Source organism: Chelon labrosus (assembly GCF_963514085.1).
Source record: "Chelon labrosus genome assembly, chromosome: 14".
Lineage (NCBI taxonomy): Eukaryota > Metazoa > Chordata > Actinopteri > Mugiliformes > Mugilidae > Chelon > Chelon labrosus.
Genome location: NC_140347.1, coordinates 2,048,568 through 2,065,279, shown reverse-complemented (window position 1 = coordinate 2,065,279; position 16,712 = coordinate 2,048,568). Strand labels below are relative to the sequence as shown.

General features: G+C 41.8%; 1 protein-coding gene across 1 annotated transcript in view; it reads left to right on the top strand.

Moving 5' to 3' along the window:
* Positions 1 to 16,712, top strand: part of LOC311499740 (uncharacterized protein) — a 420,449-nt gene that overhangs the window by 332,065 nt on the left and 71,672 nt on the right. The window contains exons 12-15 of the mRNA XM_084560857.1: positions 11,208 to 11,381; positions 11,504 to 11,677; positions 12,501 to 12,587; positions 12,709 to 12,882. Of these exons, the coding sequence (XP_084416983.1) occupies positions 11,208 to 11,381; positions 11,504 to 11,677; positions 12,501 to 12,587; positions 12,709 to 12,882 (609 nt within the window). The remainder of the gene's footprint in view (positions 1 to 11,207; positions 11,382 to 11,503; positions 11,678 to 12,500; positions 12,588 to 12,708; positions 12,883 to 16,712) is intronic.

Here is a 16,712-nt window from a genome sequence, read left to right as displayed (position 1 = left end):
CTGCATGAGGTACACCTCTTTTTTTGACATTTTAAATCTCTAAATATTTTTTATTAAATTTTATATGTAAATATTAGCATTTTAGCTCAATAGCTTCCAGGTCATGTGATGAATTGACTCCAAATCAGTGTAGGATCATAGTCCTCTACAAGCTGCATGGGGTAGACCTCTTTTTTTAACATTTTAAATCTCTGAATATTTGTTAATATTTTTATATGTAAATATTAGCATTTTAGCTCAATAGCTTCCAGGTCATGTGATCTATTGACTCCAAATCAGTGTGGGATCATAGTGCTCCACGGGCTGCATGAGATACACCTCTTTTTTTGACATTTTAAATCTCTGAATATTTTCTATTACTTTTTATATGGAAATATTAGCATTTTAGCTCAATAGCTTCCAGGTCACGTGATCTATTTACTCCAAATCAGTGTGGGATCATAGTCCTCCACTAGCTGCATGAGATACACCTCTTTTTTTGACATTTTAAATCTCTGCATATTTTCTATTACTTTTTATATGGAAATATTAGCATTTTAGCTCAATAGCTTCCAGGTCATGTGATCTATTGACTCCAAATCAGTGTGGGATCATAGTCCTCTACTAGCTGCATGAGGTACACCTCTTTTTTTGACATTTTAAATCTCTAAATATTTTTTATTAAATTTTATATGTAAATATTAGCATTTTAGCTCAATAGCTTCCAGGTCATGTGATGAATTGACTCCAAATCAGTGTAGGATCATAGTCCTCTACTAGCTGCATGGGGTACACCTCTTTTTTTAACATTTTAAATCTCTGAATATTTGTTATTATTTTTTATATGTAAATATTAGCATTTTAGCTCAATAGCTTCCAGGTCATGTGATCTATTGACTCCAAATCAGTGTGGGATCATAGTGCTCCACGGGCTGCATGAGATACACCTCTTTTTTTGACATTTTAAATCTCTGAATATTTTCTATTACTTTTTATATGGAAATATTAGCATTTTAGCTCAATAGCTTCCAGGTCACGTGATCTATTTACTCCAAATCAGTGTGGGATCATAGTCCTCCACTAGCTGCATGAGATACACCTCTTTTTTTGACATTTTAAATCTCTGCATATTTGTCATTAATTTTATATGTAAATATTAGCATTTTAGCTCGATAGCTTCCAGGTCATGTGATCTATTGACTCCAAATGAGTGTGGGATTATAGTGCTCCATGGGCTGCATGAGACACACCTCTTTTTTTTACATTTTACATCTCTGCATATTTTCTATTACTTTTTATATGTAAATATTAGCATTTTAGCTCAATAGCTTCCAGGTCATGTGATCTATTGACTCCAAATCAGTGTGGGATTATAGTCCTCCACTAGCTGCATGAGATACACCACTTTTTTTTACATTTTAAATCTCTGCATATTTTTTATTAATTTTTATATGTAAATATTAGCATTTTAGCTCAATAGCTTCCAGGTCATGTGATCTATTGACTCCAAATCAATGTTGGATCATGTCAACACAGTGCCTGCTTGAGATATAGCTCATGTTTTAGCCCAATACCTTCTCAATAGCTTTAAACACACAGTATCTCTGCTGTAAATATCCCACATATTTATTTTGAAAACCGGAAGTCCATACACGCTGCAGCCGTCTTCTCTCCGTGTGTTTACCATACAGTCTATAGTAGGGGTGCACTTAATTTGTTGGAGTGGCTTGATTGGAGTCGCACTGTACCCGTAGTGAAGAAGAGGTTTATCCAGAGCGAATGTCTGTCGAATATCCAACTTAAAACTAACTTCACCGCGGTAATAGATTCTTTAATTTCCTCGGCGGCTACAACAGAGGACAGACACAAGTTAGAGACGGATCATTTTTCTGAGCATTAATCAACATTTCCCTCGAAATTTGTAAGCTCAACTCTACATCATCAGGAAAAAGATCAGACTCAACACATTCAGACACATTCTGACTCTCAGTGGTGGGAGACACTGAAAAGTTAAGTTCACCCTCAGCTAATGTAGCCATGAACGACTCAGACAAATCCACAACTTCTCCCAGTTTACGAGCCTGTGCGCGCGTAATTGCGCACACGGGAAACACATTTGGCACACATACGTCAGGAGAGACAGAGGCAGGGCAGCAGGCAGGCGCAGCAGAAACGGGATCCCCAACGACCTCAGGCAGAGGAAACACTTTTCCTCCGGCCAAATCGTTACCTAAAATAAACGAAATGCCACTAATCGGAAACCGCGGGACCACGGCGACTTTCACGTGTCCCGACACAAGGGGTGAATGCAAATGAACCATATGTAGGGTGGTATTTAGTTCGCTCAGCTTAATTCCCCACACTACCAAATCAGCATCGCACGAAGTCTCTTTCGAGAGCGGTAGGACACTAGCCAGCATGAATGAATGAATGGCGGCGGTATCGCGGAGGATGGTTACCGGAACTTTATCTGCTTCCTCCCCCGTCAAGGAAACAAACCCGTGAGATACGAACGGTTTGAACCTCTCGTCAATTTCCGCGTTTTCCTCCAGGTCAGGTACAGGCTCACTGTGTGTTACAGGCGGAGACGCGGTGTTAATAAAACCAACACCTGAGGGAGATTTAGCGGTCTTATATTGTCCCTTTTTCCTGAGGATCGGACAAACGGCAATCAAATGGCCTGGCTCGTGGCAGTAAAAACAATCGCGGCTCCCACTCGCACCTGGTAACGTGTTTTTACGCGCAAGCTTTGGCGACCGGTTTCGACGCTCAGGTATCTCATTTGACGCGCGCGGTGCCGGCATAGAAAACACGCTTTTATTTTTTAACATAAACTCGTCCGCCAGCACGGCTGCCTTAGTTAGCGAGGACACCTTCTGCTCATTTAAGTATACCACAATCCTATCCGGCAAACACTTCTTGAATTCTTCTAGCAAAATGAGCTCTCTCATTTCAGCCACCGTTTTGACATTACATGCTTGGCACCACTTATCAAATAACACACTCTTGTCGCGCGCAAATTCCACATACGTCTGGTTGGCAGTTTTATCACTATTCCTAAACTTTTGCCTATATGCTTCAGGGACAAGCTCGTAAGCCTGCAGCACAGTCCTTTTCAAAACATCATAATCCAAACTGTCCTCAATGGACAAACTGGCACAAACTTCCTGGGCCTTCCCCACGAGCTTACATTGTAACAAAAGTGACCAGAACTAAGAGTCCACCTCGGACTCACGAAATGGAGGGACTAACGCAATGTGCTTACTAATGTCAAAAACAGGAGCAGAAACACTCTGGTTAAGAGATACCGGGGTGGAGACTACAGGCGCTGCTCTTTCCAGTTCGAGAGCCCGGACACGGAGATGCATCGCTTGCACTTCAAGCTGTTTATTTCGGTTCTCCATCTCCTTTATTTGAAGGGCTAAACGAAGATCCTCTGTGGACACATTACCAGAAAGATCACAACTAGGCTCAGGCTCCACACCAGACGCGAGCACGCCAGCGACCTCCGCCGCTTTTGTCTCCGTCACCGGTGCGTCACCAGCAGCCTCAGCCGCAATCGCAGTGGCTGACTTGGGCAGCACACCTTGCTCCACCAACTTCTCACACACCTCGTGTTTGAGCTCTGCTTTCCGAGCACTGTAATGCACTTGCGCACCCCATAGAAATTAGCCAAAATGAACAAGTCTGCTTTTGTGCACTTGTCAATCTTTGCCACAGTCGGACTGGTCACAAAATCATCCAAAGAAAATTCCATAATTTTCCCCCACACACAAAAAAAAACTGCCAACCAGAAGTAAGGGGAAAAAAACATACTCACCGACCGTCCCACAAACAAAGCGCGAAAAGAAAACAGACGAGCCCCCAATTCATGTTATGCCCCGTCTAGGGATGTCTGGGACACAACATGAGTAAAGGCCCCCATCTTCCCCAAGCCCAAGTAGCCACCAAAACACTATCGATTGCAATGTAAAGAAAGGATTTATTTACAGAAAATAACTCTGTTTAACAATGAGTGGATGTGTCTTCGGGGTGGACCAAGGCCAAAATAACAAACAAAACAACCCTACTTAGAAATAAATCAAATAACCTAAACAATGCAAACAAAAGACAAAACTCTTACCTCCCTAACTAAATAAACAGGAGAAAAAATAAGGGAACAAAACTGGCAGTCCACCCCTACTACTCAAAGTAAACGAACAAACAAAACTAATGAAGAACAAAGAAGCAAAAACTGTGGCTGGTTGGGAGATGAGGAGGATGAGGAGAATCCTGCTGCCCGCGCAAGCTCGCCATCTTGGCCGCTTTTAAATGAGGGAGCTCCGTGCTGCAGCCAATCGGGAGCCAGGACCGGGACCTTCCCACCAATCACCTCACAGACGTCGCACACACCTACTCAATATAAAGAAAAACAAACAACAACTAATAGCCATTACGACGTCAGGCGTAACAATGACCCATATGTGAATTTGCAGGTATACAAATCATTAATAGCTTAATGAGCTAGAAAAAGTCATATGTGTTTTACTGGTGAATAAAAGATGAAGTGATTTTAACCTGAGCTCACATGACTCAGGGTCCAGGATGTGTCAGAACTGGTCTGACAGCTTGGATCAGACATGGCTGAGGATTACTTACTGTATCTTCCTTCTATATACTTATACACAATCAGCCATAACATTATGACTACTAATATTGTCTATCTTGTGGCGACTCATCAGAGAATGGACATGGACCTTCTGAGGGTGTCCTGTGGTGTCTTGCAACAGAATGTTGTTAGTGGGGGGTCTTTGAGGGGAGGGGCCTCTGTGGATCATCCCACAGATACTTGATCAGTTTGGGATCTAGTGAATTTGGAGGCTCTCGTGCTGTCTCACTCATATTCTCCTTTCACTCCACACCGTTCTTTTTTTGTTGTTGTTGTTGTTGATGCCACCAACCTGGCTTAGCTGGGCCGTGATAGGTCGAGAGGCTAAAGCCCTTCCTCTGCCTACATCCCCCAGAATGACTTGCAGTTGTGGCTCGGGGTTTTCTTCCTATTTTTCTCTATCGGAGTTCAAGTGAAATTATCAAACATTCTATCAAACTATTTTCTATTGATATCGATCACGTGTCTATCTAGCCTTTCTGTGTGTAGTTTGCATGTTCTCCCTGTGTCTGTGTGGGTTCTCTCCAGGTTCTCCAGCTTCCTCCCACCGTCCAAAGACATGCTGGTTGGGTTCATTGGTGATTCTAAATTGGCCGTAGGTGTGAGTGTCTCTCTGTGTTAGCTCTGTGATAGACTGGAGACCTGTCCAGGGTGGACCCCCCCTCTAGACCAATGACAGCTGGGATAGACTCCAGCAGACCCCGCAAAGAAGATGAATGAATGAATTAATTAATGGATTATAAATTTGTGTGTAGTTTGACCTTGTAAAGAAAATAAAAGGAAATGTATGTCCTGTGTTTGTAGGAAGATTAAACTTCAGAAATAAGACTTTCCTGTATCAGCTGTGTCCATGGAGAGAGACCAGTGTAAGAGTCAACCTGTTGGCTTTAAACATGAACAGCCGTCAGCTGATCCAAGGTAAGAAATATCCTCAACAGATGCTAGAACCACCTTAACAGCCCCTTGACTGTCTTTAAGGATCTATTATGACTGATGTCTAACTAGGAAGTTCTAAAGATTTTCTAAGATGGCCATTATCAGCCTCAGTGACTTTGACTCCACATGCTTTCCCTTTCAGTTCACTTACACCTGTTTAACACTAGAGTACTACACTGCCAGTAAGTTGGTCATATAAGTAGACATGTGGTGTTTTATCCTAATGTCTCTAAAAGACAAAAACAACTGTCTAAGTGTATTTTATACATTTGTTTGTGTTTATTACTACACATAGTTCAGTTACATCATAGACGGTAAAAATGAAAATGATTGGCAGTTTGCCTGTTACTGGTGACGTAATTAACAAGTATTTATAACTTGTACAAATACATTGCAGTTCATAAAAAAAATATTAAAAAAAAGACGCAGTATCGCGATAATACCCGGTACCGTGATACTTTGTTTGGTATAGTATCGTGGTTACTCATTTTGGTATCGTGACAACTGTAATCTTTATAGTCAAGAGGTAAAAGCCCAATGTGGAACATTTTGTTATTAATTCATCTTAATTGTTCTCGGTTTTCCCCCCAGAGTGGCAGCGCTTTTAGTTTGTTAGTGGCAGTTGGGTCTGGTCTGTTGTGTTTAGTTTGCAACCAGCATTTTTAGGTGTCATTAGTATTATTTTTGAATAGAGTATTTTTATTTTAGTCATGGTAATCAGTATCTGTGTTGCTTTCCTTTTCACGGGAACTATTATCCTCTGGTTAATCAATCATGAGGTAACAGTAGAGATTTACAGTTCACTTCAATGTTGAGGCTTCTGGCCACAGTGTCTAAACATACAGTCTAAACATGGCAGGAGTGTGTTTGTTAAAGATATTAGTTTTAATCAAAGATGTTTCTCCACAGACCTGCAGCAGTAAAATAAAACACAAATCAATGTGACTGAGCAGAGTTTGGACATGATCCAGTCTGAACATGAGATCCAGTCTGGTTTCTCAGAGAGCAAATCATCATTGTGGTTTTCAAACTGTTATGCAGATGGGTTCCTCAATATGAACTGGGTTCTGCTCAAGGTTTCTTCCTGTGAAAAGGGAGTTTTTCCTTGCCACCGTTGCCTTCAGTCTTTCTCTGGGGGTTTCAGGCCGGGTTGTGTAAAACGTCTTGAGACGATTTGTATTGTTATTGATGCTATATAAATAAAATTGAATTGAATTGAATTGGGTCTTTTAATTTTTATCTTATTAATGAAATAAATCAGAGATGATCTCAGTGCAGTAGAATATTAATCCTGATCTGTTACAAATATTGGTGACCAACAAACTCTTTATACTGTATCTAGAACAATTAAATATCTACACGTTTCCTTGAGCTTGTCCTGTTATTTGAATTCAACATTAAACATTGTATTTACATACTATATCCTGTGTTTGGAAGAGGATCCATGAACAGAAACATTATTCTCCTGAATACAGCTGTGTGTCCATGAAGAGTGATGGGTCCAAAGGTCAACCTCTTAACTTCAAACATGGACAACAGTCTGATGATCCAGGGTAAGACAAACAGCATTTATCTGACAAACACAGGACTTTACATCAAAACATTCAACAATAAAACTGAAACATATACTGTATAAAGAATGTATGTGTGTTAATGTGTGTTAATCCATGTTGTGTTTTAACAGGATCCATCAGCAAAGACCAGATCCCTCTGGAATCACATCTGTGTCCATGAAGAGTGGCCAGTCTATGGGTGGACTTATTGACTTCAAAGCTGAACAGCAGTCTGCTGATCCAGGGTCAGAATGAACACAGATCTATTAATCATTATTCAGTTCTGTTCATTAGACTGTCATGTTTTAGTCCAGAGTTTATCTGTCATTTAGTTTCCTCTGTTAAAACACCACATTCAGTAATCAGAGCAGTGTTTGTTGTTCTCATCTTGTGTTTGTGGCATCAATAAAATGATGATCATCACCAAAGTGTGTTTGTTAAAGAAGTTAGTTTGAATCAAAGATGTTTCTCCACAGACTTCAGCAGCAGATCTCAGTGGTTTCCAGTGATCATCATCACAAAGACCTGGACTCCATATTCATGGTGAGTAAATGTTCAATCACAGTGTAACCCTTTTACCACCGGCTCGTGTATTAAAACCCACCTTATGCCTTCTGGTGAAGTCTTAACCCTAATTAAACATTCTATGGTAAAAGATACATCTCAAATAATAAATATCAATCTATGGTACTGTTTGATTCTCACTTCTAAATAACCTGTTGGAGACTATGGGGAATACACTTGACCTGTAAGCTCTCATGTAGATGCATATTTAAATGATAAACACAATGCAATAAACACAACACAGGATCTAAATTTTAGAAAATGTATTAACCATTTACTGGAAAAACAAATTCGAACCTTTCTCTATGAAGAAGAGAGAATATAGAAAATAAAAAAATAGAACCCCGGGGGTATAGAGTTTTTGTCTGTCTTTTCTCAAACTGTCTAATTTTATTTTGAGTGCGCTCTTAGTCTACTTTCGTTGGCGGGCTTTAGTTGGAGCTCTGATGGAAACCTTTGACAACAGTACCTCCGTGTGTCTGTGAAGTCAGCAAGACCAGGCCGCAGCCGAAGAATCGCTCGCTCGTTGTGGTAGCAACCGTCTCCGCTCGCAGCAGCTCGTAGCGACAAACCTCCATCTCTCTCGTTACCGAACTTGCCTCGTGTTCACCCAAACACTAGCGGTGGTGGAAAGTTCGACTCAAACGCTCCGAATACGTCGTACAACTATGGTTCACAGTCTGTTGTTGTTGACCAACCTCAACACTGTCGACACACACAGTCCCGAAGTCTTTGCTCTACGCCATTAGCACGTTACTCTTTTTCTCTTGCTCTCTCGAGTCTTTTCCCGGAGGTAAAAAAAAAACTCTCTAAAGGTCATGAACTCACGCACGTAATGTAACGTAATAAAATTACTTTTAACCTCTTTTTGTTGTAAAAGACATTCACATTCCATGAAATTGTGTTTTTAAAGTAACTCATTTTAGACACAAACTATTTATACATTTTAATTATTTATGTCAAATAGTTACGTAAAGTTTAGCTTCACCATGAACTGTCATTTTATCTTTAACTTATTCCCATGAAAAATATAAAATAAATACCACTGATATTTATCAGAGTATTACAACAGCTACTACTGCTAACCTCAACAACCACAAACTACCATTCTGGTTGGAGAAGTCTTCATGTTGAATGCTGTCAACAAGCAGCCTTTCAGATCAACATGATTGTGTTCTGATCATTTAAGTTGGATTATTATTCTGTTCCAGCTGCTGGAGGAGAACATCATCAGTTTTATGAAGAACGAGCTGAAGAAGATCCAGAAGGTTCTGAGTCCAGATTACCCAGAATGCTTAGAGAGTCAGAGGGAGGATGAGGAGGTGTTGGAGGGTGAGGATGAAGAGCAGAGGAGGAGCAGCAGAGATTTATTTGTGAAGATCACAATGAACTTCCTGAGGAGAATGAAGCAGGAGGAGCTGGCTGACTGTCTGCAGAGCAGTAAGAGGATTTAACAGCTTTAACTTGATGGAAAGAGGAAATGGAGGAAACATGGGAGAAGTTTATATTTCTAGACTCTGATGTTAATATGATGAAAACATCTGAATCACATCTATGAATTCTTCTGGACTGAAAACAGTCACATGTGAATGTTATTAAAATGAATGAGTTCACTGATTCATTACATTTCTTGTTCTTTCAGGAACTCCTGCTGCAGAGTGTGGACGTAAAGTTAAATCTGCTCTGAAGGAGAAGTTCCAGTGTGTGTTTGAGGGGATTGCTAAAGCAGGAAACTCAACCCTTCTGAATGAGATCTACACAGAGCTCTACATCACAGAGGGAGGGACTGCAGAGGTCAATGATGAACATGAGGTCAGACAGATTGAAACAGCATCCAGGAAACCAGACAGACCAGAAACAAGCATCAGACAAGAAGACATCTTTAAAGCCTCACCTGGAAGACATGGACCAATCAGAAGAGTGATGACAAAGGGAGTGGCTGGCATTGGGAAAACAGTCTTAACACAGAAGTTCACTCTGGACTGGGCTGAAGACAAAGCCAACCAGGACATCCTCTTCATATTTCCATTGACTTTCAGAGAGCTGAATGTGTTGAAAGAGAGAAAGTTCAGCTTGGTGGAACTTGTTCATCACTTCTTTACTGAAACCAAAGAAGCAGGAATCAGCAGCTTTGAAGAGTTCCAGGTTGTGTTCATCTTTGACGGTCTGGATGAGTGTCGACTTCCTCTGGACTTCCACAACACTGAGATCCTGACTGATGTTACAGAGTCCACCTCAGTGGATGTGCTGCTGACAAACCTCATCAGGGGGAACCTGCTTCCCTCTGCTCGCCTCTGGATAACCACACGACCTGCAGCAGCCAATCAGATCCCTCCTGAGTGTGTTGACATGGTGACAGAGGTCAGAGGGTTCACTGACCCCCAGAAGGAGGAGTACTTCAGGAAGAGATTCAGAGATGAGGAGCAGGCCAGCAGGATCATCTCCCACATCAAGACATCACGAAGCCTCCACATCATGTGTCACATCCCAGTCTTCTGCTGGATCACTGCTACAGTTCTGGAGGATGTGTTGGAAACCAGAGAGGGAGGAGAGCTGCCCAAGACCCTGACTGAGATGTACATCCACTTCCTGGTGGTTCAGGCCAAAGTGAAGAAGGTCAAGTATGATGGAGGAGCTGAGACAGATCCACACTGGAGTCCAGAGAGCAGGAAGATGATTGAGTCTCTGGGAAAACTGGCTTTTGATCAGCTGCTGAAAGGAAACCTGATCTTCTATGAATCAGACCTGACAGAGTGTGGCATCGATATCAGAGCAGCCTCAGTGTACTCAGGAGTGTTCACACAGATCTTTAAAGAGGAGAGAGGACTGTACCAGGACAAGGTGTTCTGCTTCGTCCATCTGAGCGTTCAGGAGTTTCTGGCTGCTCTTCATGTCCATCTGACCTTCATCAACTCTGATGTCAACCTGATGGAAGAACAACAAACTACATCTCTGTTCTCTAAACTCTTTATAAACAAATCTAAACTAACACGTCTCCATCAGAGTGCTGTGGACAAGGCCTTACAGAGTCCAAATGGACACCTGGACTTGTTCCTCCGCTTCCTCCTGGGTCTTTCACTGCAGACCAATCAGACTCTCCTACGAGGCCTGCTGACACAGACAGGAAGTAGCTCACAGACCAATCAGGAAACAGTCCAGTACATCAAGGAGAAGTTCAGTGAGAATCTGTCTGCAGAGAGAAGCATCAATCTGTTCCACTGTCTGAATGAACTGAATGATGGTTCTCTAGTGGAGGAGATCCAACAGTCCCTGAGATCAGGAAGTCTCTCCACAGATTACATGTCTCCTGCTCAGTGGTCAGCTCTGGTCTTCATCTTACTGTCATCAGAAGAAGATCTGGACGTGTTTGACCTGAAGAAATACTCTGCTTCAGAGGAGGCTCTTCTGAGGCTGCTGCCAGTGGTCAAAGCCTCCAACAAAGCTCTGTAGGTGGATTTAGGAACTATTTGAAACATGATTGATTTAGTAAATGACAAATAAAACATTTGATGTTGATTCTTCTTCAGGCTGAGCAGTTGTAACCTCTCAGAGAGAAGCTGTGAAGCTCTGTCCTCAGTTCTCAGCTCCCAGTCCTCCAGTCTGAGAGAGCTGGACCTGAGTAACAACAACCTGCAGGATTCAGGAGTGAAGCTGCTGTCTGCTGGACTGGAGAGTCCTCACTGGAAACTGGAAACTCTCAGGTCAGGATACAGCTGGTTGTTGATCAGTTAAATCCTGATTTAGGTTTATGTTGGTGCAGAAGTTCAACATCTGGAGGATTTTCCTTCTTCTTCTTGAGTTTCTGATATTTTTCTATCTCCAGTCTGTCAGGTTGTCTGATCACAGAGGAAGGCTGTTCTTCTCTGGCCTCAGCTCTGAGCTCCAACCCCTCCCATCTGAGAGAGCTGGACCTGAGTAACAACAACCTGCAGGATTCAGGAGTGAAGCTGCTGTCTGCTGGACTGGAGGATCCACTCTGGAGACTGGTAACACTCAGGTTGGTTTTAAGCTACTTATTATTATTTGGATGATATTAATACATAAAACATATTAAACATAGATTTATGTTACTACTTCATTATTTGGATTCCAGAGATCTAGTATGAAGTTATTGTAGATCTGAATCAGAAAGAACTGACGGTTGGAGACCGTTCCACTTATTGTTCTACCAGGTGATTCAGGTTAGCTAGCATAGATGCTATCTCACTGAAGGAAAACTCTTTAAGGATCAGATGAAGTTAGAACAGTACAGTGACTGTTTACAGGCTGCAACAGTCTGAACACTGCTCACAGCTGTGGACTATGAACGCACCATGATTGATGTCAGGTTGGTTAGTACAGCGTGTGGTTCCTTCATAAGAACACTCACATAATATCACTGAAATTAATGTGGAAAGAGGGATATTGATAGAAACAATGACAACACTGAGACAGAGTCGCTTTGTTGATCAGAAATTAAAGTTAAAGACTTAAAGTGTTAAGTCTAGTTAAAACCTACTTTCAGCTTTGGTTGAATTATATATAACTTGATACAAAAATATATTGAACAGAAGACAAACTGAATCAAATCAGTTTTTGTGTGATCAGTGTTTACAGCACTTGTGCTCAGTTTCTCAGTAACTTATCAAGTTGGTTGCTTTAGCATCTTATAGAACGTTTCCACTGTTCTTCTGTGGATTCTGTCTGTCTCAGTGTCTTCTGACTCTTCATGTTATCCAGACTGACTCCAGGACTCCTAGTTTTTGTTGTTGTTGAAGATACTTCTTTATGACTCTGAATGTTTAGGTTCTCTTTCTTGCTGTGTACATTTCATGTTTCAGGCTGAGCAACAACGACCTGCAGGATTCAGGAGTGAAGCTGCTGTCTGCTGGACTGGAGAGTCCTCACTGTAAACTGGAAACTCTCAGGTCAGGATACAGCTGGTTGTTGATCAGTTAATCCTGATTTAGGTTCATGTTGGTGCAGAAGTTCAACATCTGGAGGATTTTCCTTCTTCTTCTTGAGTTTCCGATATTTTTCTATCTCCAGTCTGTCAGGTTGTCTGATCACAGAGGAAGGCTGTTCTTCTCTGGCCTCAGCTCTGAGCTCCAACCCCTCCCATCTGAGAGAGCTGGACCTGAGCTACAACCATCCAGGAGACAAGGGAGTGAAGCTGCTGTCTGCTGGACTGGAGGATCCACTCTGGAGACTGGACACTCTCAGGTATGGACAGACAACAGGAGCTTGTCCAATATCTAATATGTCCAAGACTTTGGATTCAACTTTTGTTTCTTTTAAAACACACTTTCAACTTAAGTATTCTACATTTAAGGCAGAAAGAATGAGCAGATTTATAAACAGTGATAAAATGAGATGTTACAAATAACCTGCTGCTGAAATCCTTTATTGGTTCCTTTATTCTCTGGTAACCTCAAAGATTTATCTAAGGGTTAACTTTCAAATACAGTCTTTTGTGATATGGACTAAGCACTTTACATCATTAGAGCCTCTATCTGGAATATGTAAATGAACACAATCAACTGAATCTGGAGGTTAGACTGATCTGTGAACAGTCTGAAAACTGTTTAGTTGTTGATGTGTGAATGTTGGTCAAACTGTTGATGTCAGACAGTGAAACATCTGAGACAGTCTATACTGATGAGTTTCAGTCTGTTTCTGTGTCTCACTGATAAACTGATGAACTCTGCTTCATGTTGAACAGCAGTTAGGACTCATGTTGGATAGAAAATCATTCTGACTGTGTTTCTTCCTCCAGGATGGACCATGGTGGAGAGCAGTGGTTAAAACCTGGTCTGAGGAAGTGTAAGTTTGACTAATGATGATAAAACATCAAAGTGTCAGTTTGTGCTGGACTTCTGGTTATGGCGCTGCGCTAGGTGGAAGTGTGACAGAGCTCTCCCGTGTAAAGTTTGGAGAATAACAGTCGGGTAGTCATAAGAAATTGTGTACAGGATTATGGTTTTTCCCAACGTCTCCTCTGACTAGGGTTACCAACTCCCTGAAAAATAAATAAGGGACACCTCATTGGCAGGGCCGGCTGACCCGACTGCCTTCACCCTTCCTGGTGTGGTGAATGTTTTTAGCCCTTATTTGTGTGTGAAATTATTTTCTGACTATATGACTCAAACCTGAATTGAATTAGATTCATATTTTTGAGTGATATGAACACATGGAAAACAAATTATTATTCAACAATTTAGTTTTAATACAACAAAATGAACAGAGACCTGTCCTGTTTAACTTCAAACTGTATGAATGAATATAAAACAATAGAAAGCAGAACATTCCTCTTGTAATAGTACAATAAGAAAAGTGTAAGTGTGAGGAGAAGTTGTTTTCTTCTGTAGACCTGTTTGTCCTGTAAACAAACTGTCAGGGATCAAATGTGGGTGGCAGGCTTGCTGTGATGTGACTCTGAACCAGTTTCTGGAAACACTTCATTATGATGGGTGTGAGCTCCACTGGCCGGTAGTCGTTGAGGCTGGTGTTGGTCTTCTTTGGTAAAGGAATGATGGTGGAGGACTTCAGGCAGGGGGGAATCAAGCACTGGGACAGGGACTGGTTGAATATGCTGGTGAATACACCAGCCAGCTGGTCAGCTCAGTCTCTCAGCAGCCTCCCAGTGACACCGTCTGGTCCAGCAGCTTTCCTGGGATTCACTGCCTGCAGAGTGTGTCCTACCTCCTGTGGCTGCACTGTGAGGATGTGGCTGCTGGGGGCTGATGAATGTGGTCTTTCTGTCTCTGGTGCTGTTGACTAGGCCAGGTATCTGATGTCTTCATGTTGGTTGGTAGTGATATTTCTTTGTTTGTGGAACCAACATTAAAATATGATATTAACAGGAATAAATAATTTATTAAGATGCAATAGTTAAATAAGTTAAAATATTTTCATGTAATTCATCAAGGTCTAAAATGTTAACAACAGTAATTTAATGCAGACAATTAAAAGTCTCTATTTCCAGTTAGTGCCTCTTTCAGACACTAGGGGCAGCACTGAAGTGATGCTGCACAGAAAAGACGTAGAAGAAGAAAGCAGAGAAGACAAACGGACATTAGCGAGTAAATATTTGATAAAAAGTTGATCTAGGACCTGTAAAACAACACCTAACTGGTCGGGAATTGATGAAGAGCACATTAAAAATAAGCCACAGCGGTTTTGGTGAGTTTGACCTCATTTTATTGTGCTTTTGTTTCCGTTTTGAGCGCTAGCGGAGAGCTAAAGTTAATGATCATAAACTGTTAGCTAGTTAATATTATCCGGTTTATTAAGGAATTATTGTTGTGAATGTAACCAGAGAGTGAATGTATATTGTGTAAGAGGAAAAGTGTTGAATTATTTAGTGTCAAAGACGGAGCTGTCAGTTCAAAGGCACCGCTCCGCCGCCATTTTGTGCCTGAAAGAATGACGTAGCGGTAACTAGGGCTGCAACAACGAATCGTTAAAATCGATAAAATTCGATTATTAAAAGAGTTGGCAACGAATTTCATTATCGATTCGTTGTGTCGCACCATTATTATGCCACGGAGATGTTTGTTGTATAAAAAAAAAAAAGTTGAGTTGAGCGCGGAGCGGACGTAGAGGAAAGACCATCGGAGAGACCCTAACGTTGTTCTGAAACATGGCGGAGGTGGAGAAATCAGTACAACCAAGCCATCCACGCATGCGCGCAGATAGCGCTGAGGACGGGGGGGGGTTCATAGTGACCCCGATCCCCCCCCATTCAGGGGCGTCGCATCCGTGGTGGATGCGGGTGTTTTCCCGGTGAGAGGGTTCAAACCCAAACCTTTTCTACAGTTTCTGAGCAGTTCCGCTCAAACGCCTCACTACAGTCGCTCAGTTTCTCAGGCCGCTCTGTGTCTGCGCTCGCTGCCGCTGACTCCTCCCCCCTCCCTCCCGTTGCTGCTTCAAACTGACACCGGCTTTGAGTGTGAGCGGCTGATGATTGGCTGTTCTCGTCTTAAGTCCCGCCTCTCTTGCTGGGTTAGATTTATCGTTCAGCTCGTGCCGAGGAGGCGGGAACTAGCGAGGTTCATAGTTGATACCGTCACCGCCCACCCAGCTGTTGGTCCTTTTCTGAGAGATGGCGTGATTTGATGTGTAATACCCGCAGTGGCGGGAGGGGGAGCTCTGAGCCCCATTGTTAGTGAAACCGCGGGAGAATAAGACATTTACATCTGCACTTTCCAGGTACTGTGAATGAGTATTTATGCTTTAGAGGTTTTTAAATAAGCTTGACATGTGTTTATGTTTTGTTGATATGTCTAGTATTTTGGGTATTATGTTTCTCTTTTTAGACTAATGCTAATTACTAACTGGGATATACACGGGTTTCCTGTTTACAAACATCACTGTATATGTACGGCTATAATTATCATGCTAGGCGGGTAATGTAAAACGTAGCCAATTTTAACAGCGGCATCAATCGGACAGCCCGATTTTACTTTTAAATTAAAGTTAAGAACCCTTCGTTTTTCTTTAGTCACAGAGCTTTCCTGGCTGGATCACATATCTTGAACATTTAGCTGAATTTACCTTTTTGGAGATTTCGAGCTCTTTGTCATTTGACGTGCAGGCTATGCTAAGATATGTTGACCTGCAGGCTATGCTAAGATATGTTGACCTGCAGGCTATGCTAAGATACGTTGACGTGCAGGCTATGCTAAGATATGTTGACCTGCGGGCTATGCTAAGATATGTTGACCTGCGGGCTATGCTAACATATGTTGACGTGCGGGCTATGCTAAGATATGTTGACCTGCAGGCTATGCTAAGATATGTTGACGTGCAGGCTATGCTAAGATATGTTGACGTGCAGGCTATGCTAAGATATGTTGACCTGCGGGCTATGCTAAGATATGTTGACCTGCGGGCTATGCTAAGATATGTTGACGTGCAGGCTATGCTAAGATATGTTGACGTGCAGGCTATGCTAAGATATGTTGTTTTAAGTATTAAAATACAACCTGTAGTTAAGTTGAAAGGGGATATCTCTGAAGTAATGATCCAACCGGCATGCTATAACAACATTA